We start from the raw sequence: 25,073 nt of genomic DNA, 5'->3' as shown, positions 1-25,073 counted from the left end.
AGATGCACTGGCTCAGGGACCCAGTGTGTCACCCAGTGAGAGAAAAAGACTGGGCCTATTTCTCATTCTCACACCACTCAGCCAGCCCTGTCGGGACACAGCATCTATTCACTGTCACAGTGCCCCACCCGCTCTCATTTCAGAGTGTCCTTGAACAGAGGCCGAGGTCCAGGAGCAACCCTGAAGGAGCCATCGGGTCTGACATCCCACCTTCCCATATGGCGTCCCAGCCGTCTGGGACGTGTGTGTGGAATGAGTGTGGAAGGGCCGATTCACAGCCTCAGCTGACTGAGAGTATGAATCTCTTTGAATGGAGAGACCGGATGGTCTCCTGGTCCTCTCTGTCATCTTTTTACCCCAGGTGCACCTGACACCCTGCAGAGAGCTACTGTTTGCTGAACTGAGTTCACCTGTAAACCACCCACTCAGGCCAGCCTGCCTGAGCGTCGAAACTTCCTGTAGCCCTGGGGGTCAGCTGGTGGGCACACGAATAAAACCACTAGGTCTCTACTCCAAAATCTTATTTAAATTTTATGTTTATGGAGTCATGGAATGTTAGAGCAGGAAAAGGCATCAGAGTCAGCTGGTCTAACCTCTTTATTTATAAATGAGGAAACTAAAGTCCAGAGGTCAGAGCAAGTTAGAGACAAAGACCCAGGTATAGGACCACCAGCCCAACCCTCCTGCTAGCGTCACACCCTTGGCCCTGAGACAATCCAGCTCCCTATGATGGCCAGCAAATTGCCAAGCAAAGAAGTTTGCAAAGGATGGGATTTTAGTATCACTAGGCTGACTGCAGTTGTATTTAAATTTAAATCCTTGTTAGCTATGATCTAACTACGCCTTACTGAATACCTGCCACGGCAGGGTACCATCCTTGATGCTATGAAGAATACAAAAATGAGTAAGAAATGGCCCTTAAAGAGCTCTCATTCTAGTGGCAAGCACATAAATAACCAGAACATAAAGCCAAAGACAGATAGTATAAGAAAGCTCCAGGTGATTCAGAAGGAAGGGGAACGTAACTGGCAGGGAGAAGCACGATGGGCTCCCTGGTAGAAGTGACTGTTGAAAGAGCCTGGGTATTACTTATATATCTGGGGTCTAGATTCCAGTTAGAAATATGACAGAAGTCAGGGAGACAAAGCCCAGGACCTGCTCAGGGATGGTGGGGTCAGGTCGTAGGGTGGTTGGGAAAAGCACTGACCCAGGGGACTGACCCACACTGTGGACAACACCGAATGCCAGGCAGGGAGCCTGGACCCCAAACCATGGAAGTCTCTGGGCCAAGAAGAAGAGCTGAAAGAAGAACTTTGCAGAAGATGAAGTCTGGATGGGGCTGAGTGAGGAGCAGCCGGGAGCCCTGGCAGGTTAACCCCACCTGATGGGTGGGCTCTCACCCCTCAAGGTGTGCCAGCCATTCTTCAGCTCTGCTGTCCACTAGTGGATGGGCAGATTCGACTCACAGAAAGTGATTAGAGACCCGGCATCATTCTTCAGTCTACTTCTCCCTGACAACACTGTGCTCTGGGAGTCACTGGGCCTCCATTCATACATTTCATTCCATTTAATCCTGCCTATTCTTTCCCAAGAGCTTAGAAATGGGACACAGGGTGATCAGCACTTTCTACCTTCTAACAAACCTAGAAGGGCTTTGTACATTATAACTTTTTATCCAAATGAATAGTGTATTATTAAAAATCCATCCACTGATGGATGAATGGATAAAGAAAATGTGGTGTATATATATATAATGGAATATTACTCAGCTATAAAAAAAAAGGAAATCTTATCATTTGTGACATGAATGGACCTGGAGTGTATTAAGCTAAGTGAAATAAGTCAGACAGAAAAAGACAAATACTGTATGATCTCACTTACATGTGGAACAGAGGACTGGTTGCTGGGGTGTGGGTGGGGGATGATTTGAGATAGGTGAAGGGAGTCAAAAGGTATAAACTCCCAGTTGTAAAATTAAAAAGTCCTGGAGATGTAATGTACAACATGGTGACTATAGTTAATAGTACTGTATTGCACATTTGAAAAGTGATGAGAGTGGATCTCAAAAATTCTCATCACAAGAAAAACAATTTATAACTGTGTGGTGATGGATGTTAACTAGACTTATTGTGGTGATCACTTTGCAATTTATACAAACATTGAATGATTATGTTGTACTCCTGAGACTAATATAATGCTATATGTCAATTATATCTCAATTTAAAAATAAGACATGATCAGAACAAAATATAAAGAGAACTCCAGGGACTTCCCTGGCAGTCCAGTGGTTAAGACTTCGCCTTCCAAAGCAGGGGGTGAGGGTTCGATTCCTGGTCGGGGAGCTAAGATCCCACATGCCTTGTGGCCAAAAAAACAAAACATAAAACAGAAGCAATACAGTAACAAATTCAATAAAGACGTTAAAAATGGTCCACATCAAAATATCTTTAAAGAGATCTCCAACCCCAAGATGTTGGAACTGAATAAAATAATAATATGTTAAATATGGGAACAACTGTCAAGATTGTTTGGTGCAACTCCCAACCTGACTTGTGGATCCCAAATACTACAGTCCTCAGAAGCCGATACAGCCCTCCTTAAACACGTCTGGTTCTGACCAGCTAAAACAGTACCTGGCTCATGGTAAAGTGCTCAATAAACACAAGGTGAATGAATCAAATCCAAACACTCCAAATCTACCTTATATAAAAGCAGAACATTCATGATGCAAGAGATTAAAATTTAGAAAACCCACAGACTGAACAAATAATCTCTTATTACTGAGCACCTACCAGGAGCTGGGACTGAGACACATGTTTTAAAAATCAGACATGTGAAATAGGGAACAAACAGTACAATATATGAATCATAGAACTTCAGATTGCAAAGGGCCTTAAGGGTCATCTAAATTTATTATAAGGAGGAATCTGAGACTCAGGGAGGTTTGGTGGTTGGTTGAAAGCTTTAAGGCAGCTTCATAGGAACCAGAACCCCAGTCCAGTGTTCTTTCCACAATATATTATGTTATCCATCCAATCAAATCCTAACTTGTAGAATATAACCCTCCTAGAATGTGGCAATGGAAAAGAATACAATGGACTGGAGGATCTGGAAAAGGCTTCAGAGAGGAGGAAAAGTTTAATTCTCCACTACCAAAATTGATAATCCATTAACTGCAAGATCACTAATGATGGGGATCACGTTTTCTTTTTCTTTGTAGTCCCAGGATCCAGAGCACAGAGGAAACTCAACTCATGTTGGCCAATTTTAAAGAAAGTTGTATCTTAATTAACTTCACTTAAAGTTGGAAGGAAGTTGTATATTACAAGGAATATGAACATCTCAGTTTCCATAGAAATTGTATCTATGTAAAAAAAAACCAGGCCTGCACAAGCTCTCCCATGCCCGTGTAGATTCCCACTGATGAATGCCAAACTGGAGCTGCACACCTGTCCCTCGGGCCGCCATGAGCAAACACAGAGAATAAGAAAAGCCGAATCCGGTGTCTCCATCTCTCAGTGCTCATTTTGCCACACAATTTTGTTTCCATTTCAAAGCAGACAGTCAAGTAATTGGAAACATGTTAAAATAATAGAGGCCCAAAGGCCTTACTAGTAGAGACAGATGTATCCACAAAGCACAGTCTTCTCTTCCCTGAGAGGTAAACTGTCACCGCAAAATTAAAAAACACAGACACACAGAGAACTTACAACAACAAAAAATTCTATTTACATGGTTCCGATTCCTCTTCTAATTTTAGGTAGTGAACACATAGATGCTTTTAGATGGCAGTGCTCACACTGCATAGAGTCCATACTCCACTTCTCTTTCCACTTTGTGTTATGCACACACGTTTCCATTTAGGGGTATAGCTCCCCAAATGAGGTGTTTCTTTAAGTACCTCCTTTTGAGCAAAAACTAATTCCTTTTTGTCATTTTAAATAGTGCTCTGAACATCCTAGTATCATCTACTTTTCTCCTTCTCCTTTAAGAGTTGACTTATAGTGCCAAAAGCAGAATTCTTGGCAAAGCACATGAACAGTTTTACCATGCCTGTAACGTTCTGCCAGTCTGGGCCCAAAAAGGCTGAACCAACAATCGGTGCTCCCGGCATGGTTTCCTGTTTCACCTGTTTCCTCACAGCACCAACAGTGGGCTTTTGGCATCTTTTGCATTGCTAGGTTTTCAGGTACATAAACACTTTAAAGGTAACTTAATTTCCATTTGTCTAGTTGCTGGCAGTGTTGGATAATGTATTTTGATGCAGTGCTATAGATTTTTCCACACTTAAACTTTATGTTCCTTTCAATGTAAACAGTGTATTCATCTTTGACCATTTATCAAATAGAATCTGGACATTGAACTCAGATAGATATACCAACTCTTTTTACTGGCAATTTTATTGTGTTTTTTAGAAATTAAAGAAGTAATTCCTTTCTACTGTTAAAAAATTTCAAGCTGTAAGAATGTGTACAAGGTAAAAGGTGAAAGTTGAAGGCATAAAATGACAAAAGGTTTCCTCCCCTCTCACTCTCTCCTCTCCCTGGAATAGTATCATTTTCCAGATATAACCACTGAAATCATCTTTCCATTCTTCTTATCATTAAACTCTGTAATTCTAGGTAATATACTCTGGGTCTCTTTCTTGATTTAAGAATTTAGAGAACACTTAGTGGATTCCCACTATGAATGATGAGAAATTTCACTGGCTTACACTGCCCCTCTCTCAACAGTCCTTTTTTGATTTTCAGATCTTCTATTGGACATTAATGACAAGATCACAAACTCAAACGCTTATAGATACCCAAGTATACAAAGTGGGTGGGGACAAGAAATGTCATGAGGCTCTTCCTGCCCATCTATAGCTTTCCCACTGTTAACATGAACATGGCTAGGGAAAAAGCAAAGTCATAACTGGCAACAGAGCAGAAGCAAGAAAAACTATAATCCTGCAGCCTGTGGAACAAAAACCACATTCACAGAAAGATAGACAAGATGAAAAGGCAGAGGGCTATGTACAGAAAGACAGACAAGATGAAAAGGCAGAGGGCTATGTACCAGATGAAGGAACAAGATAAAAAAACAAGATAGGACATTCCATCCAAAAACAGCAGATTACACTTTCTCCTCAAGCGCACATGGAACATTCTCCAGGAGAGATCACATCCTGGGTCACAAGTTAAGCCTCAGTAGATTTAAGAAAATTGAAATCATATCAAGCATCTTTTCTGACCACAACGCTATGAGATTACAAATCAATTACAGGGAAAAAAACGTAAAAAACACAAACACATGGAGGCTAAACAATACATTACTAAATAACCAAGAGATCACTGAAGAAATTAAAGAGAAAATCAATGAGACAAATGACAATGAAAACACGATGATCCAAAACCAATGGGATGCAGCAAAAGCAGTTCTAAGAGGGAAGTTCATAGCAATACAAGCCTACCTCAAGAAACAGAAACAAGAAGCATCTCAAATAAACAATCTAACCATACACCTAAAGGAACTAGAGAAAGAAGAACAAACAAAACCCAAAGTTAGCAGAAGGAAAGAAATCATAAAGATCAGAGCAGAAATAAATGAAATAGAAACAAAGAAAACAAGAGCAAAGATCAATAAAACTAAAAGCTGGTTCTCTGAGCAGATAAACTAAATTGATAAACCATTAGCCAGACTCATCGAGAAAAAGAGAGGACTGAAATCAATAAAATTAGAAATGAAAAAGGAAAAGTTACAACAGACACTGCAGAAATACAAAGCATCCTAAGAGACTACTACAAACAACTCTATGCCAATAAAATGGACAACCTGGAAGAAATGAACAAATTTTTAGAAAGGTATAACATTCCAAGACTGAACCAGGAAGAAATAGAAAATATGAACAGACCAATCACAAGTTATGAAATTGAAACTATGATTAAAAATCTTCCAACAAACAAAAGCCCAGGACCTGATGACTTCACAGGTGAATTCTATCAAACATTTAGAGAAGAGCTAACATCCATCTTTCTCAAACTCTTCCAAAAAACTGCAGAGGAAGGAACACTCCCAACTCATTCTATGAGGTCACCATCACCCTGATACCAAAACCAGACACAGATACTACAAAAAAAGAAAATTACAGACCAATATCACTGATGAATATAGATGCAAAAATCCTCAACAAAATACTAGCAAACAGAATCCAACAACACATTAAAAGGATCATACACCATGATCAAGTGGGATTTATCCCAGGGATGCAAGGATTCTTCAATATATGTAAATGAATCAATGTGATAAACCATATTAACAAGTTGAAGAATAAAAACCATATGATCATCTCAACAGATGCAGAAAAAGCTTTTGACAAAATTCAACACCCATTTATGATAAAATACTCTCCAGAAAGTTGGCATAGAGGGAACCTACCTCAACACAATAAAGGCCATATACAACAAACCCCCAGCAAACATCATTCTCAATGGTGAAAAACTGAAAGCATTTCCTCTAAGATCAGGAACAAGACAAGGATGTCCACTCTCACCACTATTATTCAACATAGTTTTGCAAGTCCTAGCCACGGCAATCAGAGAAGAAAAAGAAATAAAAGGAAACCAAGTTGGAAAAGAAGAAGTCAAACTGTCACTGTTTGCAGATGACATGATACTCTACACAGAGAATCCTAAAGATGCCACCAGAAAACTACTAGAGCTGATCAATGAATTTGGTAAAGTTGCAGGATACAAAATTAATGCACAGAAATCTCTTGCATTCCTATACACTAATGATGAAAAATCTGAAAGAGAGATTAAGGAAACACTCCCATTTACCACTGGAACAAAAAGAATCAAATAACTAGGAATAAACCTACCTAAGGAAGTAAAAGACCTATACTCAGAAAACTATAAGACACTGAGGAAAGAAATCAAAGATGACACAGATGAAGAGATACACCATGTTCTTGGATTGGAAGGACCAATATTGTGAAAATGACTGTACTACCTAGAGCAATCTACAGATTCAATGAAATCCCTATCAAATTACCAATGGCATTTTTTTTAACAGAACTAGAACAAAAAATCTTAAAATTTATATGGAGACACAAAAGACCCCAAATAGCCAAAGCAGTCTTGAGGGAAAAAAATGGAGCTGGAGGAATCAGACTCCCTGACTTCAGACTATACTACAAAGCTACAGTAATCAAGACAATATGGTACTGGCACAAAAACAGAAATATAGATCAATGGAACAGGACAGAAAGCCCAGAGATAAACCCATGCACCTATGGTCAACTAATCTATGAGAAAGGAGGCAAGGATATACAATGGAGAAAAGACAGCCCCTTCAATAAGTGGTGCTGGGAAAACTGGACAGCTACACGTAAAAGAATGAAATTAGAACACTCCCTAACACCATACACAAAAATAAACTTAAAGTGGATTAGAGACTTAAATGTAAGACCGGACACTATAAAACTCTTAGGGGAAAACATAGGAAGAACACTCTTTGACATAAATCACAGCAAGATCTTTTTTGATCCACCTCCTAGAGTAATGGAAATAAAAACAAAAATAAACAAATGGGACCTAGTGAAACTTAAAAGCTTTTAAAAAGCAAAGGAAACTACAAACAAGATGAAAAGACAACCCTCAGACTGAGAGAAAATATTTGCAAACGAAGCAATGGACAAAGGATTAATCTGCAAAATATATAAACAGCTCATGCAGCTCAATATTAAAAAAAACAAACAACCCAATCCAAAAATGGGCAGAAGATCTAAATAGACATTTTCCAAAGAAGACATACAGATGGCCAAGAAGCACATGAAAAGCTGCTCAACATCACTAATTATTAGAGAAATGCAAATCAAAACTACAATGAAGTATCACCTAACACCAAGTAGATGGGCATCATCAGAAAATCTACAAACAACAAATGCTGGAAAGGGTGTGGAGAAAAGGGAACCCTCTTGCACTCTTGGTGGGAATGTAAACTGATACAGCCACTATGGAAAATGGTATGGAGGTTCCTTAAGAAACTAAAAATAAACTTATCATATGACCCAGCAATCCCACTACTGGGCATATACCCAGAGAAAACCATAATTCAAGAAGACACATGCACCCCAATGTTCATTGCAGCACTATTTACAATAGCCAGGTCACGGAAGCAACCTAAATGCCCACTGACAGACGAATGGATAAAGAAGATGTGGTACATATATACAATGGAATATTACTCAGCCATAAAAAGGAATGAAACTGGGTCATTTGTACAGATGTGGATGGATCTAGAGACTGTCATACAGAGTGAAGTAAGTCAGAAAGAGAAAAACAAATACCGTATATTAACACATATATGTGGAACCTAGAAAAATGGTTCAGATGAACCAGTTTCCAGGACAGAAATTGAGACACAGATGTAGAGAACAAACATATGGACACCAAAGGGGGGAAAGCGGTGGGGGGGGGGTGGCGGTGGTGTGATGAATTGGGAGATTGGGATTGACATATATACACTAATATGTATAAAATGGATAACTAATAAGAATCTGCTGTATAAAAACAAACTAACAAAAAAAAACTGGCAAGAGACGCTTGCCCATCTGTTGGGAGATGACTGGGAATCGGAGTTGGTTGGGACTATGGCAACCTGGCAAAGACATGCTTACATGTAGGGGTAGTAACCTCTGACCAAGTGTGGCCAGATCTTATTTTTTGAGAAAAGCCATTCAGAAATGAATTGTATGCATAAGTTTTCCATTTGTAAATCTTAGCTCAAATGTTTTGAGAACACTGCTGACCAAACATAAAATGTCTGTGTACCAAATATGGCTGATGAGCTGACCATTTTTTACCTCTTTCATTATGGTTTTAAGTCATATACTCAAGCCTCTGTTATTTGATCCATCTGTTTTAGATGGTATCTCCTCACTTCCCACCATGTAAGATGAGGACAATAGTGCCCTTGTAGTTTTCTCTTCCTCTCTTTCCCTCCTCTACCTTACCATTCATCATTCCTTTACTTTTGGCTTGTCAAAGCTTACAGAGTTTACCTTCTGTTCTGTAACTCTAACTAACACTTTAGAGCTTTGTCTATAGATTGACTTTTAAAAAAAGAACAGGGACTTCCCTGGTGGTGCAGTGTTTAAGAATCTGCCTGCCAATGCAGGGGACACGGGTTCAATCCCTGGTCCAGGAAGATCCCACATGCCGTGGAGCAACTAAGCCCATGGGCCACAACTACTGAGCCTGCGTGCCACAACCACTGAGCCCATGTGCCACAACTACTGAAGCCCGTGAGCCTAGAGCCCGTGCCCGCAACGAGAAGCCACTGCGATGAGAAACCCGCACACCTCAATGAAGAGTAGCCCCCTCTCGCTGCAACTAGAGAAAGCCCGCGCACAGCAACCGAGACACAATGCAGCCAAAAATAAATTAATTAATTAATAAAACTTTTAAAAAATGTATAAAAAAGAACAATTTTCTTGATAGCAATATTATATTGTGTAAATATTTTCTTCAAACATCTGGTGGCCATGAGTTAACTATTCACAATCTATGATTGAAGAACTAGTTCCTAAATGGAGGTTTTCCATCACTGTGTGTAGTCCTGTCACCCTGAATGAGGGGCCTGACTGCAAGCTTCGTGTCCCTGAGTGGGGCACGTCTACTGGTGGGCTTCACTTAGAGTGTCTGGGCATGGAGCAGCTGGACAGCAACTGGACAGTCAACACATTTCACCTGGTGGCAAAGTAAAAAAGACTTTCTTTGGAGATACTGATTAATATCCACACCAAGAGCTTCAGTTTTCTCCATAGAGATATTAAGTAAACATCCTTTAATTACCCCAATTTCTGCCCTACAGCCCACTGCTAAGTCTCCAAATCCTTTCATCTCAAATATGTGGCTCTCATTTATACGTTATGGTGGGTAGCGCTGATGTATCCGTCCGTGCAAACCCATGGAAATCCCTCATCCACTAATTCCCCTCTCCTGTTCTCAGTGCAACTCTGAATTAATTCTTTTTAACCCTTTACGTTCATTTCAATGGCACATTTGGAGGGAGGAGAAGTTAATAAATCTATTCAGTCTGGCACTTTGAATCAGAGTGGCCACCAACTTCTGACAACTGTACTTTCAGCATGACTTGCCCTGTCATTTCCCATTCTGCTGCTTTTCCTTTAAATACTTCAGGAACCAGCCTCCTTGTCATGAGAATTTCTGAGCCACCTGGAACAGACAGCTATTGAAATTTTGGGGAGCACATTCAAGCTTTCTGGGATACCAAGATTACTACTCTTCAACAAAAATGGAGAACAAAGATTTGTTCATCAAGGGTTTACATTTTCTTTGAATGATTTTATGCCCTAAGGAAATTATCAAGAATTTAATGTCTTATTTCTATTGTGAATGGAACAGCCATTGTCAATATATCTTCTAGCTGTGGATCTCTAGTACGTGGGGACTGAATTAAATGCAAGAGTGGCCTTGATCAGCCCTCTCTGATAGCACTTTCTGTGATGATAGAAATGTTCCATAATCTGTGCTGCCCAACACGGTAGCTATCAGCCACACGTGGATACTGAGTGCTGAAAATGTGGCTAGCATGGCTGAAGAACTGAATTTTTAATTTTATTTAATCTTAATTCATTTAACCTAAATTTAAGTAGCCGTATGTGGCTAATCGCTATCCTACTGGACAACGCAGCTCTAGGCCTCAAACAACTCGTTCGCATTGAGGAAACAAAAGACAATAAACAATACCTGATAAAGCTGCACATTAATAAAAGAAAAACTGAGTCAGATAAGTAAGTATTCTAGGAATTCAGAGGAGGGAGCAATTGAGGGTTGGAAAGTTCAGGATTAGCTTAGATCTTCCTATGAGGTAGATCTATGTGCTATTGTTAAAAAAAAAAAAAAAAAAAAAAAAAGGCCAAAAGATGTTAAGCAAAAAGAGCAAGGTGCAGATCAGTATATGTACATGGGTCCATTTGTGTATGTAAAAGCATATACAGATTTATGCCTATATTTGCATAGAATATTTGCCTATATTTGCATAGAATATTTCCGGACGGATACCCAAATTGTTAATGGTGGCTACCTCTGGAGAGCAGAAGTACAGGTCAAGGGCAAGCAGCATTTTTACTTTGCTGGAATTTTTGTTTTAAAAAAAGTTTAACATTTAAATCATTTTTTTCTTTATAATAAAATTATAGGCACAGAGATGATTAATGAATAATACGTTTTTAAAAGGCCAAAGTAGTCAACTCTTTCCTGCGGTTATTACTCATGAATGATTTTATGTGATTATTGGGAATCTTCCACATCCTATTACCATGGCTCCTCTGTCCTCTACTAAAATGCTTTAAAGAGAAGACATACTTAAGGAAAGTAGCCTGAAGGAGGTAGGGTTTAAATAGGACCTTGATGCTGGCTAAGATGCAGTGGGAGAAGGAAGGGCATTCTTGATAAAGGCATGGCCTCAGGTAAAGAAGGGAGCAGGGAATAGGGTGGGGGAAGGGGAGACAAGACCCTAAGAAGCAGGGGACCAAAGCCCTATGGGCTTGACTGGCAAGAGGTCTCGAGTCAGACCCTACCAACCTGGTTCTCAAGGGAACCAGACACTTACAGAGCACCCATCATGAGGCAGGCATTGTGCTATTCCTGGGACACAAAGACGAATACGAAACAGTCACTGAGTTCAAGGAACCAGATGAGACCTGTAAAAGGGATGACATCAATGGTGCGAGGAACACAAGATGTGGACGCTGAAGTACTGCCTCCTTCACTTTCTGACATAATCTTGGCAAGGTCTGTAATTACTCTGAGCCCCTGGGTTCTTCCTCTATAAAAAATGGGGATATGAGGGCATTATGCTAAGTGAAATAAGTCAGACAGAGAGAGACAAATACTGCATGATGTCACTTATACGTAGAATCTAAAAAATACAACAAACTAGTGAATATAAGAAAAGAAGCAGACTCACAGACACAGGGAACAAACTAGTGGCTACCAGTGGGGAGGGCGGGGAGGGGCACTGCAGGGGTGGGGCGTGGGAGGTACAAACTACTGGCTGTAAGATAGGTTTAAGGATGTATTGAACAACACGGGGACTACAGCCAATATTTTGCAATAACTGTAAATGGAGTATAACCTTTAAAAATTGTATTAAAATTTCTTTTTAACTTTTAAAAATGGGTATAAAGCTACTTTACCATGAGGACAAAATGACGAAGACCATATGCCTGGCCCCAGTAGGCCTATCACACTCTGTCCCCACTCCTAATCGATAGGGAAGATAAAATGCTTTCCTTGTTTACCCTTTCTCCACAAAGGTGATACCAGAACAAAGTACCGCTGTGTGGGTGAGCAGGGCTGGAGTGAGCCACAGGGAGCAAGGGAGGAAGAGGGGTCAGGGCTGGAGAGCTTGGAGCTGATTGGAAGGGCCTTGTGGGCAGCGCTGAGGAACCTCATCCCAGGTTCGAGGACTGAGGCAGGCAGGTGACATAGTCAGACCTGCACTGTCGGAAGGACCAACTGGAAGGACAGAAGTCAGGAAGCAAGAAACCAGTTTCCAAGCCACTGCAAACCTCATTTAATCTCCTCTAAATTCCTATAGTACAAACTATTTAATTGAACAATTTCAAGCATCTAATTATACTGTCATATCCTACTGTTTTATAGGTACACGTTTTTCTCAAGAACCACATCATGAAGACTTCTGAGGACAGAGAATTCCCTGATGGTCCAGTGGTTGGGACTCGGCACTTTCACTGCCGGGGGCCCGGGTTCGATCCCTGGTTGGGGGTGGGGTGGGGACTAAGATCCCGCAAGTCATGGCCAAAAACAAGACTTCTGAGGGCAGAAAGCAGACCAGATGCTTCCTTCAAACTTCTCTAAGTGGTTGAGCGCTTCTGAGATAGAAGCGAACTGGGCAGTTAGTGGGGGAAGGATACCAATGTTGGTTAAAGTGGAAATTGAGTTATTCTCGCTTTCATGGGTCAGGCCTTCCCTGTTCCGTTCCTCCACCCTCCACGCCTTAAACATAAACATGTCTTAATGAGGCCAGGCTAGCCCGTTGTTGTGAAGCCCCCTTCAGTGAACGCTGAGCCCCTCAGTCTGGACTGAAACCTCATTTGGGCTGTACTTCAAGAGGCACTGAAGTATCAGCTCGTTTCATTTACAGCACAGCCAGGGCCTATCACTACGCTTGCTTTTTCTGATAAGAATGAATTCCAGGGCAGAAGGGAAGAAATCTCCAGTAATTTTAGTATTTTTCCTACCATCTCGCTCCTTTCACACTTGACTCCATGTTGGGGGAAGCAGCCCGTCAGCGCTTTAGCCGCCCTCGCCCCTCCTGTGTGAATAACCACAGCCAAAGATCCTACCTAGGAAACTCTCTAAGCCTTAGGACTTCTGTCTCTTAGCTGCTGGTCTTTATGCTCCCTCCACAGCTGTAGTCCCCACCCCCTATGCCCACCCCAACCAATCCTTTGTATTCTGGCTTGTTCCCTCATGGTTTTAACATGGCTGCCTGAGCACCAGCCATCAAATCTGCATTCAAGGCAGGAAGCAGGGCAGGGGTGGAATATGAGATAACCAGTGACTTTTGGTTTGTTTCTTTTTTTGCGGTACGCAGGTCTCTCACTGTTGTGGCCCCTCCCGTTGTGGAGCACAGGCTCCAGACACGCAAGCTCAGCGGCCATGGCTCACGGGCCCAGCCGCTCCGCGGCACGTGGGATCTTCCCGGATCGGGGCACGAACCCGTGTCCCCTGCATCAGCAGGCAGACTCTCAACCACTGCGCCACCAGGGAAGCCCTTGTTTTGTTTTAATCAGAAAAGCAAATGCTTTCCTAGGAATATACTAGCTGACTTCAGCCAAATGTGTCACTGAGCAACTCTTAGCTGCAAAGGAAAACTGCGCAATGACCTCTAGAATGGAAAAGGGAAGGGCAAAGAGGGTTGGTCGTGGGTTACACGTTGGTCCAAAGTATCTGCCACAAAGTGGAAAAACCCTAAAGGATGTGATGGACTGAGACCCACAGAGCTGAACATCTCACAGTTAGGAGCTTCTCAGAAAAAGACAAGAACCACAAGGGGCACCTGTGGTCCTGTCTTAGGGTCACCAAGACTTTTCAATAGAAAGAGGAAGGTGGGGAGGAAGGGGTTCATTAAGTCTTTGGCCTAAAAAATAGGATAAAGGCGGGGGGGGGGGGCAACAGTTTTTACCTCTTTCAGGAATAAAACCAGAAAACACAAGGTTGAACCAATTTCTGATTACCAGCTTCAGAAGGCAGTAGGAAACAAACCTTTATAACTTCCTCACATCTGTGGGGCTCATTGTGTTTCTACAGTTATGGGAGGATCCCGTGCCCTCTGCAGAAGAAGCTGGGACATCCTAGGACCCTCCACACCCAGGCTTTAGGGCTTGAGCTGGTAGTGGCAACTTTCTAGAGGGGCGTGGGGGGGAGAGGAAAGCAGACAGAGGCCCTGAGGGCTGCTGCAAGGAAGAGAAGGGTTCCTGCTGGCTGCGATGGGTGCCAGCCTGGGCCTAAGAAGTAGCTTGAAGGCTTATTTTAAAAGTCGCTCAGTTGTAAGAGATTCTGCAAGAGCCCAGTGACTGGAGACCTGAGGTCCTGACGTCGCTGTGAAACTGACACCAGGACCGGCTGGTGCAGAATGAGCCTCTACAACAGGATGCGTCCCAGGGCCTGGACAGAGGGGTCAGCTGCAGGACAGGTCAAGTGGCCACAGCAGAGCAGGTTAACATGCCCTAGAGGCAGAGAACCCCTGGCTGTGATCAGGGGATGACCGTTTGGCGCTTGGTCTTTTAAAACTAGAAACTCCTGCTCTAAGCTCGTGTCACGCAGGTCACCACCACCCTACCCTTCCCTTCTCTGAGGGGGGCAGGTCAGGAACACCCGCTGCTCATCTGCATCTCTGTATCCAAACAAAAATTCCTCATTCTGGAGTCACTGGACGTGGCCCTTCCCCGATGCAAGGTGTTCCTTTGCTTCAGTGATAATACACACTCACAGCATGCTAGCTTACAGAGCGCTTTCTAAGACAGCCCCTCCCTCTGTGTTTCTCTCTGCAAGTTCTGAGATGGAGCCAGACATTCCACCTAACATCTCTCTGGAATTGTCTTCCTTCTGTGTACACTATATACCAGCATGCTCTCAAGGTGCTGTTCTGGGTTAATTCCAGGAAGCTGGTGAGTGGTAACAGAGCTCCAAAGGCTGACCTCTAAGGAACACATTCCCTTTGACCTATAGCCCACATGTAATATACAAAGTCAACTATTTCCTCAATATAAGTAAAATAAAATGTTCACATAGAGAATGCTCTACTTTAAGAATACTGCAGTCAGCATTGTGAACGCGTGAAACGCCACTGAATTGTTTAAGACAGTTAAATTTATGTATATGAACGTCACCTCATTAAAAAAAATACTGTTATTACTACACTTCTTGACTTTATGAACTGCTTTGACCATTTTCTTCTTCAACTCGCTTTCTTTTCACATCCCTGCAGGCCAGAAAATATAGAAACAACTAGTTATTTCTTCTCAGATAAGGAAACTGAGGTCCAGAGAAGGTCTGACCTGCCAAGTAGAGGATAACTGAGCAACAGAGATCTCCAGTGTGTGGACTCCTGGGCCAGTGCTCATTCTACAAAGGTTCCAGGGCAAACAGCCCAAAGGCTCCGCTCCTTCATGACCTCCAAAGTCAGCAAAGGAAGCAAGGCCTCTTCATCTGCAGAAGCTAAGTCATCTCTTACTCTCTGAATTTGAGGGAGGAGTTCATCTCTGACAAGCAACAGGGCAGGAGGGCGGGTGTGGATCTGTTTTGCTAAGCCGTTTTTCACAAGTTCATTTTGAATTTTTTAAGTGTAAGTCCAGTGTTTTATAACATATTCGCAAAGTTGTGCAACCACCACCCCTACCTAATTTCAGAACAGTCATCATCCCCAAAAGAAACACTGCATCGCTCAGCGGTCACTCCCCACTCCTCCCCGCTAGCCCTCAACCACACTCATCTACTGTTAGTCGCTATACTTTTGCCTGTTCTGGACGTTTCAGATACGTGCAGTCATTCAATAGGTGGCCTGCTGTGTCTGGCTTCTTTCATTTAGCGTGTTTTCAGTGTTCATCCATGTTGTCGTGTGCATCAGTACTTTACTCCTATTTCTAAATCCCCAGGGACTCTTCCTGTTGCTTCTTTCCTGCCAGCTGAGGGGATGTGGGGATGGAGGGACCACAGTCAGGGCAACAGAAAAAAGCCCTCATCCTGGTAGAGCCCAGAGAGAAGAAACAGACCCCTCAGCAGCATCACCAACATTCCCCTTCTTCAAGTAAAACATATGACGAGGAACGTCAGATCCACCAGCAAACAGTTAACTACACAGGCCTGCGCAGAGCACATAGCCCCTGAATACACTCCAGCCAAACGTGCCACTTAAACAGAGGTAAGGCCCAGTGTCGTCCAGGAAGAGTGATGCTCTTGACTCCTTCATTCCACAAGCTTTCAGGTCCCTGCTCTTAACTTGTAGACTCATAGCACAACCTCATCTTCTGCTTGGATCAAAGCCTTCTAGCTGCTAAAGCATTTCCTGGGGGAGATCGTCCGTGTTTAATCCAGGACAAATATTACTTGCAAACCCCTGACTTCCACGTGCATCTCTGCATCAAGCTGATGATCTGACTTCCTGGCGGCCTGAGCCAGCAGCTTACTAAAAGTCTCTCCAATGGGGCATAACCTCCATATTCTTACAGCTATTCTTCCCATCTTCCTCTTCTCCTTTCTAGTACAAGGTGGACGAGGAATTATCATTGCCTGCTTGCAGAGGAAGAAATGGAGGCCCAGTAAGGGCAAGAGACCAGTACCCATTAGCAAAAGGTGACAGAACTGAGATAAGGGGTCCTAGCTCCCACCCCATTGCTCTGGATGTACCATGTGGATACATGAGAGGGTCAGTTAACCAAACACTCCTTCCAGGTAGGAAGTGAGAGAAAAGTGAGAGTTAGTTCTCAATTGTCAGATCTGAGACTTCCTGCCACCAGCCCCCCTCTTCTTCTCCTAGAATCAGGTGCACGAACCCAGAACACGACCTCCATTAATAGCAAAACATCGGCGTCCCTCCCCACCCCCAAATTCTCCAGCACGGCCCAAAGTCAACCATAAACAAAAGAAATAGGGCCAGTGGGCGTATCTCCACTTTACTTGTGAGTCCAAAAGGAAAGCAGGCTTTCTGGCAGGTCAGCCCGCCGAGGAGAAGGCTGGAGCAGAAGCAACCACCCTGCCCCACATCCCCTGCAAGCCGCCCGCCCAGCCTCACTCCTTACCCTCCCTTCAAACTTGGCGGTGGCCCCTTCCTTGATGCAGAGGTTCCGAGGGGGCAAAATGAAAGCAGGGGCCTCGGTCAGGGGCATGGAGCCGACTCTCGAGGGATCCACAGTGAGGGAGGTTTTGGAAACGTGTGTCGAGGCAGCCAGCTTCACATCCCCCATGGCCTGCAAACAGGAAGATAGATCAGGTCAGACGAGACAAAGTACAGCCCGTCCTCCCTGCAGGCGGCCGACGTGCCCAGGGGGCTGGTTGGGGCCGCAGCGTCGTGGGCTTTACAGGGAGCTCCACTAGGTCAGGGGCCGCCTGGAGCTCCTCTCTGGGAATGAGAGTCCCTGTGTCCCCTACACGCAAAGCTGCAGGAGTGAAGCCCCATCTGCCCCAGACGCCAGCTCCCAGAGCCACGTCCTGGTCTCCCCAAAACCCCGTGGAGAACTTCCAGGAAGGGGGCAGCTAGAGCAGGAACAGAGAAATCAGATGTTCCTCGGCGTTTTTACAATGGATATCTGAAGTCATACTTAAGGCACTGAACCTTCAGAATCTGTATCTGCGTTAGGCACTCAAGGTGAAAGTAAAAGCTGCTTTTGCCTGAACTGTGAGGGCTCTTGGGCTAAAGAAAAATGAGATCCACAGTCCAAGAAAGACAAGAGTTTAGGGTTCATACGGCAAGGATCCCGGGGGAGGTGAGGTGAGGTGAGAGTGTGGGGTTGAAAGCAGGGAAGGAAGCAAGGCTAGGGAGGACCCTAGCCACTTCTGGGGACCGGAGTGTGAAAAAGCCTCAAAAGCCATAGAACGTCAGAGAAGGGAGCATTTTAAGGTTATCCAGGCTCACTCCTCCATTTATAACTGAGGCCCAGAGAAGGTAAGTCACTCACTCAGAGAGACAAAGCAAAATGATGGCATCACTGGCAAGTAAACCTCAGGCTCCTGACTCCCGGTCCAGGGCCCCGTTGGGACTAGACAAGGTGTCTATGGGGGCTGGCAGGTTGATTGGAACGAAGGGATTTCCTTAGGATTAATTCTAGAAGTGGAATTAGTAACAGGTATGGATCAGTTCCTGGTTGCAAATTACAGAAATGGACTCTGGCTCTCATAAATGGAGAAGGGATTTGTTGGAAAGACAGGGAGTAGGGAAGCTATCAAAGTCCACAGGAAAGGCTGGAGAACCAGGCTGGGAAAACAGGCAGCAGTCGAGAGAAGCCAGGTTGTCAGAGCCTCTAGCCAAGGTCACTGGACACCCGTTGCCACCCCCTGGAATATGTCCCAAGTATCCCTGCTCCAGATTTCAAGTCCAGGTAGGAGCCTCACCAGGCTGGGATGGTTCCAGGTTGGGGACCACATCTTACTCAGCATGGAATCCACGGTACCTGGCCTATCACAGCCCTGCAACAAACATCTGCTAAACTGAAGAGGAAGAGTATTTCCAGTTTTTATTTTTCTGTTCATTTTCTTGGGATCGTCAGTCACAAGCCTATGTCCCATGCCAAGTGGGGTGAGCTGACAGAAATGAACAGTGATAATCTGGGCATGTAATTAGTTTGTTTAAATTTAATAACATCTAACAAAACTAAAATGGAGTTACAAGTTAAAGTAACAAAGACCTAGGTTTGTTTGAAACAGGGCACATCCCCTGCTTGACAAAGCCAGCTTTCTCTTTCACTGATGAGGTATTAGCTTTGCAAACAAAATCCTTTCCAAATGATAAGACTCACAGGTTCACTGTAGTAAGTAACAATAAAAACCAAATTTATGCAGCACTTACTATATACCAGGAACTATTCTAAACACTTTACAAATAATAGCTCAATTGCTCCTTACATCAACACTGTGAGACAGATGATCTCATCATCCCCATTTTATGGATTAGAAACCGAGGCTCACTGAGATTAAGTCATTTGCCCAGGGTCAGAGTATTTAGTAGGGGGCAGAACTGGCATTTGATCCCAGGTGTCTGGCACCAAAGCTCCTATTCTTAACCACTGGACCCTCTTTTTTTTTTTTAATTAATTATTTATTTTTGACTGCGCTGGGTCTTTGTTGCTGCATGCGGGCTTTCTCTAGTTGCAGCGAGCAGGGGCTACTCTTTGTTGCAGTGTGCGGGTTTCTCACTGCAGCTCTTGTTGCAGAGCACAGGCTCTAGGTACATGGGCTTCAGTAGTTGTGGCACGTGGGCTCAGTACTTGTGGTGCACGGGCTTAGGTGCTCCTCGGCATGTGGGATCTTCCCGGACCAGGGCTCGAACCCGTGTCCCCTGCATTGGCAGGCGGATTCTTAATCACTACACCACCAGGGAAGTCCCCCACTGGACCCTCTTGCTTCCTATTAGCAGTCAGAGTTGGCTGGTGGGAAGTGGGTCTGAGGTTGGGGTCATAAGCAAGAAAGCTGACAGCTGCTACCACACACACATAACACTGAGATCTTCCGTATGACACAGCATACCAATGACAACATTAAAAGGCATTTGATGATCTGGGATAAAATGTTTGCAACAAGAATGAAGGACTAGGATATTTTATATATAAGAAAACAGCCTGACAGATAATGGGTAGAGCTATCACTTGGACGGTTCACAGAAGACAGACAAATGACCACAACACAAATGGAAGGTGCCTAGCCTCAGCCAGAATCCAAGAGTGCAAGTCAAGGACAAGTTATTATTTAAAAAAACTAACCAAATGACATTTAAAAAGAAAGATAACATACAATACCAGTGAGACTCTGGGTACTCATATCCTTCTGAGGAGTATAAACTAAAGCAATATTTCTAGAAAGCAATTTGTCAGAAGGATTCTGAAAAAAATGTCCATCTCTTTCCCCAGTAATCCTACATTTAGAAATGTATTATTGGGAAAGAATCAGAGATACAGCCCCAAATTTATATATGAGAATGCTAATCACATTACTTACAGGAAAATAAACAGAAAAATAATCCAGTTAAATAGAAATAGAAAAAAAGAAACCAGTTAAATATCCAACAGTGAGAATTGGTTAAATACAGTAGAATATCAGGCAGTTATATGAGTGTATATTTACAAGGAAAATAATAATAGGAATTTAATGATATAGAAATTTTAAACTAAAAATAAGTTTCATTATGGAAAATTTCAAACAGAAAAGTAGAAAGAATGATAAAATGAGCACCTCAAATACCTATCACCTAGATTCAACAGTTAACATTTTGCCATATTTATATCATTGTGTTTGTGTATGTGTTTGCAGAACCATTTCAAGGTAATCAGGATATAATTTTAATGGCAAGAATCAGGATATAGTCATTCACTCAATTAAAATATATTTATTGGGGCTTCCCTGGTGGCGCAGTGGTTGAGAGTCCGCCTGCCGATGCAGGGGACACGGGTTCGTGCCCCGGTCCAGGAAGATCCCACATGCCGTGGAGCGGCTGTGCCCGTGAGCCATGGCCACTGAGCCTGCATGTCCGGAGCCTGTGCTCCGCAACGGGAGAGGCCACAACAGTGAGAGGCCCACATACCACAAAAAAAATAATAATAAAATAAATAAATTTATTGAACATCCACCATGTTGCAAGCTAGGGGCTAGGGATACAGCAGTGAACAATTACATGTGTGTGTGTGGTGAGTGTGATAACATGGGGTTCTTATATCCTGCAGAGCCTCCCAGGACCATACCCCAGAGGGGACACTGTTCCCTCTGCCCTCCTCCACTGCCACTGAAGTGAGGTGACAAATACACTCTGTGCTGCCAGCGCCAGGGGTGGGGTGGAGTGAGGGCAGGTATCACAAGGGTCGTCGCCAGCCGCAAGTCCAGGGCACTGCTACTTTCCAGCTATTAGCTGGGCAAGATACTTCAACTCTCCTGGCCTCAGTTTCCTTTTCTATAAAATGAGAATGATAATATCAATCTCACAAAGTTGAAGGGAGGATTTGAATGACAGTATATACAAAACACTTAGTACAGCATAAAAGGCACTCAATAATTGGTAGCTGTCAACATGGTCATCATCCAGCTCCCAAAGGGAAAGCAAGTTCCCCAACCCTGCAGGACAGACCCTTTTCACCAAGGATGGCAAGCCCAGGCAAGCCCAGGCCAGCCTGATTATCCTCAGGGCAAGGGTATCTGAGTGGGATTATTGTATAACAGCAGTGGGAAGCATATGGCAGACCATGAGAAGGTGGGTAGGAGGGCCTGGGGCCCCTTGACAGCCTCCGCAGCACTGTCCTGTGTGTCCTAGCATGGAACGGGCAGGGTGCATGCACCCGACATCATGCTCAGCCCTAATCTCACTCAATCTCCTGGTCCTGCAAGGCAGTTCTGATTATGTTCCTTTCACAAACGAGGACACCAGGGCTCAGAAAACCAACTACATTTGTCCAAGGTCACATAGCTAAGAAGTGGAAACCAAACTGAATTCTGATCGTAGCCATATCCTGTGGGCTTCCTGGAGGGCCCCCGGACCCAGACTAGGCATTTCCTGCCTTCCTCAGTAATGGGAGATGCGATAGGCAGAGGCTTGGGAGTTGCATAAAGGAAGGGGGGCGGGGGAATGTAACACCCCCTTCTGCTCTCACTTCTGGCTTTCAAAGACACAAGACGCTTCCACTCTGCTTTCGGGGGAGCTGGAAACTAAGAGTGGTGACATCGGGCTCAGAATCCTCTCTATAAATCCTCTTGATCTTGACCTTCTGAGGTCTCCCGAAGGCCCTGGATGCTATCATCAAAAGGAACATGCTCGGCCCCATACACACAGAAGACAGAAGTCTTCCACCCCTGGGCAGGAGGGAAGGTCTGGCTTCAGGTCAGAAACAGAACAGGCAAGTCAATACAGCAAGTGCCCTGTGAGGGGTGGGGGAGGGTGGGTAGGGCAGTTATTAACCACCACACAGGCAGAACCAGAGCCCAATCCCAGGCTGGCCAGGCACACCAAACAGCTCTGCTCGGCCCATCACCCGGCCCACTGCCATCAGCCGCATAAACATATTCCATCCACACTGCCAATTAATGGTTACTGGCATATCTGGAATGCTCTACCAATAATAATTATTATAATAATTATAAATCAAACCAAACCATCCTTGTTCCCTTCTAACCCCTCATCCAGCCTGTTGACCACATTCCAGTCGAGAGCACCAGAGGGCCTGGGTGGCTTCTGCAATAATTTCTCTATCAGCAGAGCAGTACTCAGTGGCTGGAGTCAAATACACCTACCCAGGGGGTTTTGTTCAGCACCAGTTAAATGCAGATCGATAAGAGACAGAAGGTAAATGGGAGTGTTTTCTTAATTTCACTTTCAGATTTTTCATCATTAGTGTATAGGAATGCCAGAGATTTCTGTGCATTAATTTTGTATCCTGCTTTACCACTGCAACAAAAAGAATGAAATATCTAGGAATAAACCTACCTAAGGAGACAAAAGACCTGTATGCAGAAAACTGTAAGACACTGATGAAAGAAATTAAAGATGATACAAACAGATGGAGAGATATACCATGTTCTTGGATTGGAAGAATCAACATTGTGAAAATGACTATACTACCCAAAGCAATCTACAGATTCAATGCAATCCCTATCAAGCTACCACTGGCATTTTTCACAGAACTAGAACAAAAAATTTCACAATTTGTATGGAAACACAAAAGACCCCGAATAGCCAAAGCAATCTTGAGAACGAAAAACAGAGCTGGAGAAATCGGGCTCCCTGACTTCAGACTATACTACAAAGCTACAGTAATCAAGACAGTATGGTACTGGCACAAAAACAGAAATATAGCTCAATGGAACAGGATAGAGAGCCCAGAGATAAACCCACACACATATGGTCACGTTATCTTTGATAAAGGAGGCAAGAATGTACAGTGGAGAAAGGACAGTCTCTTCAATAAGTGGTGCTGGGAAAACTGGACTGGTACATGTAAAAGTATGAGATTAGAACACTCCCTAACACCATACACAAAAATAAGCTCAAAATGGATTAAAGACCTAAATATAAGGCCAGAAACTATCAAACTCTTAGAGGAAAACATAGGCAGAACACTCTATGACATAAATCACAGCAAGATCCTTTTTGACCCACCTCCTAGAGAAATGGAAATAAAAACAAAAATAAACAAATGGAACCTAATGAAACTTCAAAGCTTTTGCACAGCAAAGGAAATCATAAACAAGACCAAAAGACAACCCTCAGAATGGGAGAAAATATTTGCAAATGAAGCAACTGACAAAGGATTAATCTCCAAAATTTACAAGCAGCTCATGCAGCTCAATAACAATAAAACAAACAACCCAATCCAAAAATGGGCAGAAGACCTAAATTGACATTTCTCCAAAGAAGATATACAGACTGCCAACAAACACATGAAAGAATGCTCAACATCATTAATCATTAGAGAAATGCACATCAAAACTACAATGAGATATCATCTCACACCAGTCAGAATGGTCATCATCAAAAAATCTAGAAACAATAAATGCTGGATAGGGTGTGGAGAAAAGGAACACTCTTGCACTGCTGGTGGGAATGTGAATTGGTACAGCCGCTATGGAGAACAGTATGGAGGTTCCTTAAAAAACTACAAATAGAACTTCCATATGACTCAGCAATCCCACTACTGGGCATATACCCTGAGAAAACCATAATTCAAAAAGAGTCATGTACCAAAATGTTCACTGCAGCTCTATTTACAATAGCCAGGAGATGGAAGCAACCTAAATGTCCATCATCGGATGAATGGATAAAGAAGATGTGGCACATATATACAATGGAATATTACTCAGCCATAAAAAGAAACGAAATTGAGTTATTTGTAGTGAGGTGGATGGACCTAGAGTCTGTCATACAGAGTGAAGTAAGTCAGAAAGAGAAAGACAAATACCGTATGCTAACACATATATATGGAATCTAAGAAAAAAAAATGTCATGAAGAACCTAGGGGTAAGACGGGAATAAAGACACAGACCTACTAGAGAATGGACTTGAGGATATGGGGAGGGGGAAGGGTGAGCTGTGACAAAGCGAGAGAGAGGCATGGACATATATACACTACCAAACGTAAGGTAGATAGCTAGTGGGAAGCAGCCACATAGCACAGGGAGATCAGCTTGGTGCTTTGTGACCACCTAGAGGGGTGGGATAGGGAGGGTGGGAGGGAGGGAGATGCAAGAGGGAAGAGATATGGGGACATATGTATAACTGATTCACTTTGTTATAAAGCAGAAACTAACACACCACTGTAAAGCAGTTATACTCCAATAAAGATGTAAAAAGACAAAAAGAAGAAGAGACAGAAGTAAGAAGAGAAAAAAAGACGGAGGAGGGGATCAGAAGAGCAGTGGTCTGAGGGCTGGAAGCCACACGCCGCCATATACACACAATGCTTGGGCCAAAGCTCACCTCCAAATAAGGTTTTCACAAGTAGCAGAATTTATTAATCCTTCAAAGCAGCACTAAATTAATTTGACTTTAATTCGATCAAAAGCACTTTCAATTGTCTCCTGAACCCAGAAAGGAACACTTTCAACTATGGCCAAGAGAGAGGGCAAAAAGACTGAGGCAAAAAGACTCAGAGAAAAGTTTAAAATCAAGAATCAAGTTACACAGCAGAACAAGTTTAGAGCAACCAGCTGCCCCCTTCCCTACCCAAAGTGCATACATTTTAAATGATCGTAGTCCTTAAGCACCTGATCCGGCAGCAAGGCATCCTGGAGATACCATACCTTCCCTACAGGGAAGGGCTCCCAGTGGGCTCTGCACTGGAAGCCTGG

General features: G+C 43.4%; 1 protein-coding gene across 14 annotated transcripts in view; it reads right to left on the bottom strand.

The window, feature by feature from the left end:
- Positions 1-25,073, bottom strand: part of MYLK (myosin light chain kinase) — a 265,973-nt gene that overhangs the window by 157,162 nt on the left and 83,738 nt on the right. For 13 of the 14 annotated variants that reach the window (XM_067738675.1, XM_067738679.1, XM_067738673.1 and 10 more), the window contains one exon: positions 17,336-17,503. In XM_067738675.1, the coding sequence (XP_067594776.1) occupies positions 17,336-17,500 (165 nt within the window). In that variant the 5' untranslated portion in view covers positions 17,501-17,503. Of the gene's footprint in view, positions 1-17,335; positions 17,504-25,073 lie in introns of those variants that run through there. The other variant, XM_067738684.1, reaches the window with a different exon arrangement.

This window comes from Pseudorca crassidens, chromosome 5 (assembly GCF_039906515.1).
Source record: "Pseudorca crassidens isolate mPseCra1 chromosome 5, mPseCra1.hap1, whole genome shotgun sequence".
Taxonomy (NCBI): Eukaryota; Metazoa; Chordata; class Mammalia; order Artiodactyla; family Delphinidae; genus Pseudorca; species Pseudorca crassidens.
This window is presented reverse-complemented; position numbering and strand designations above follow the sequence as displayed.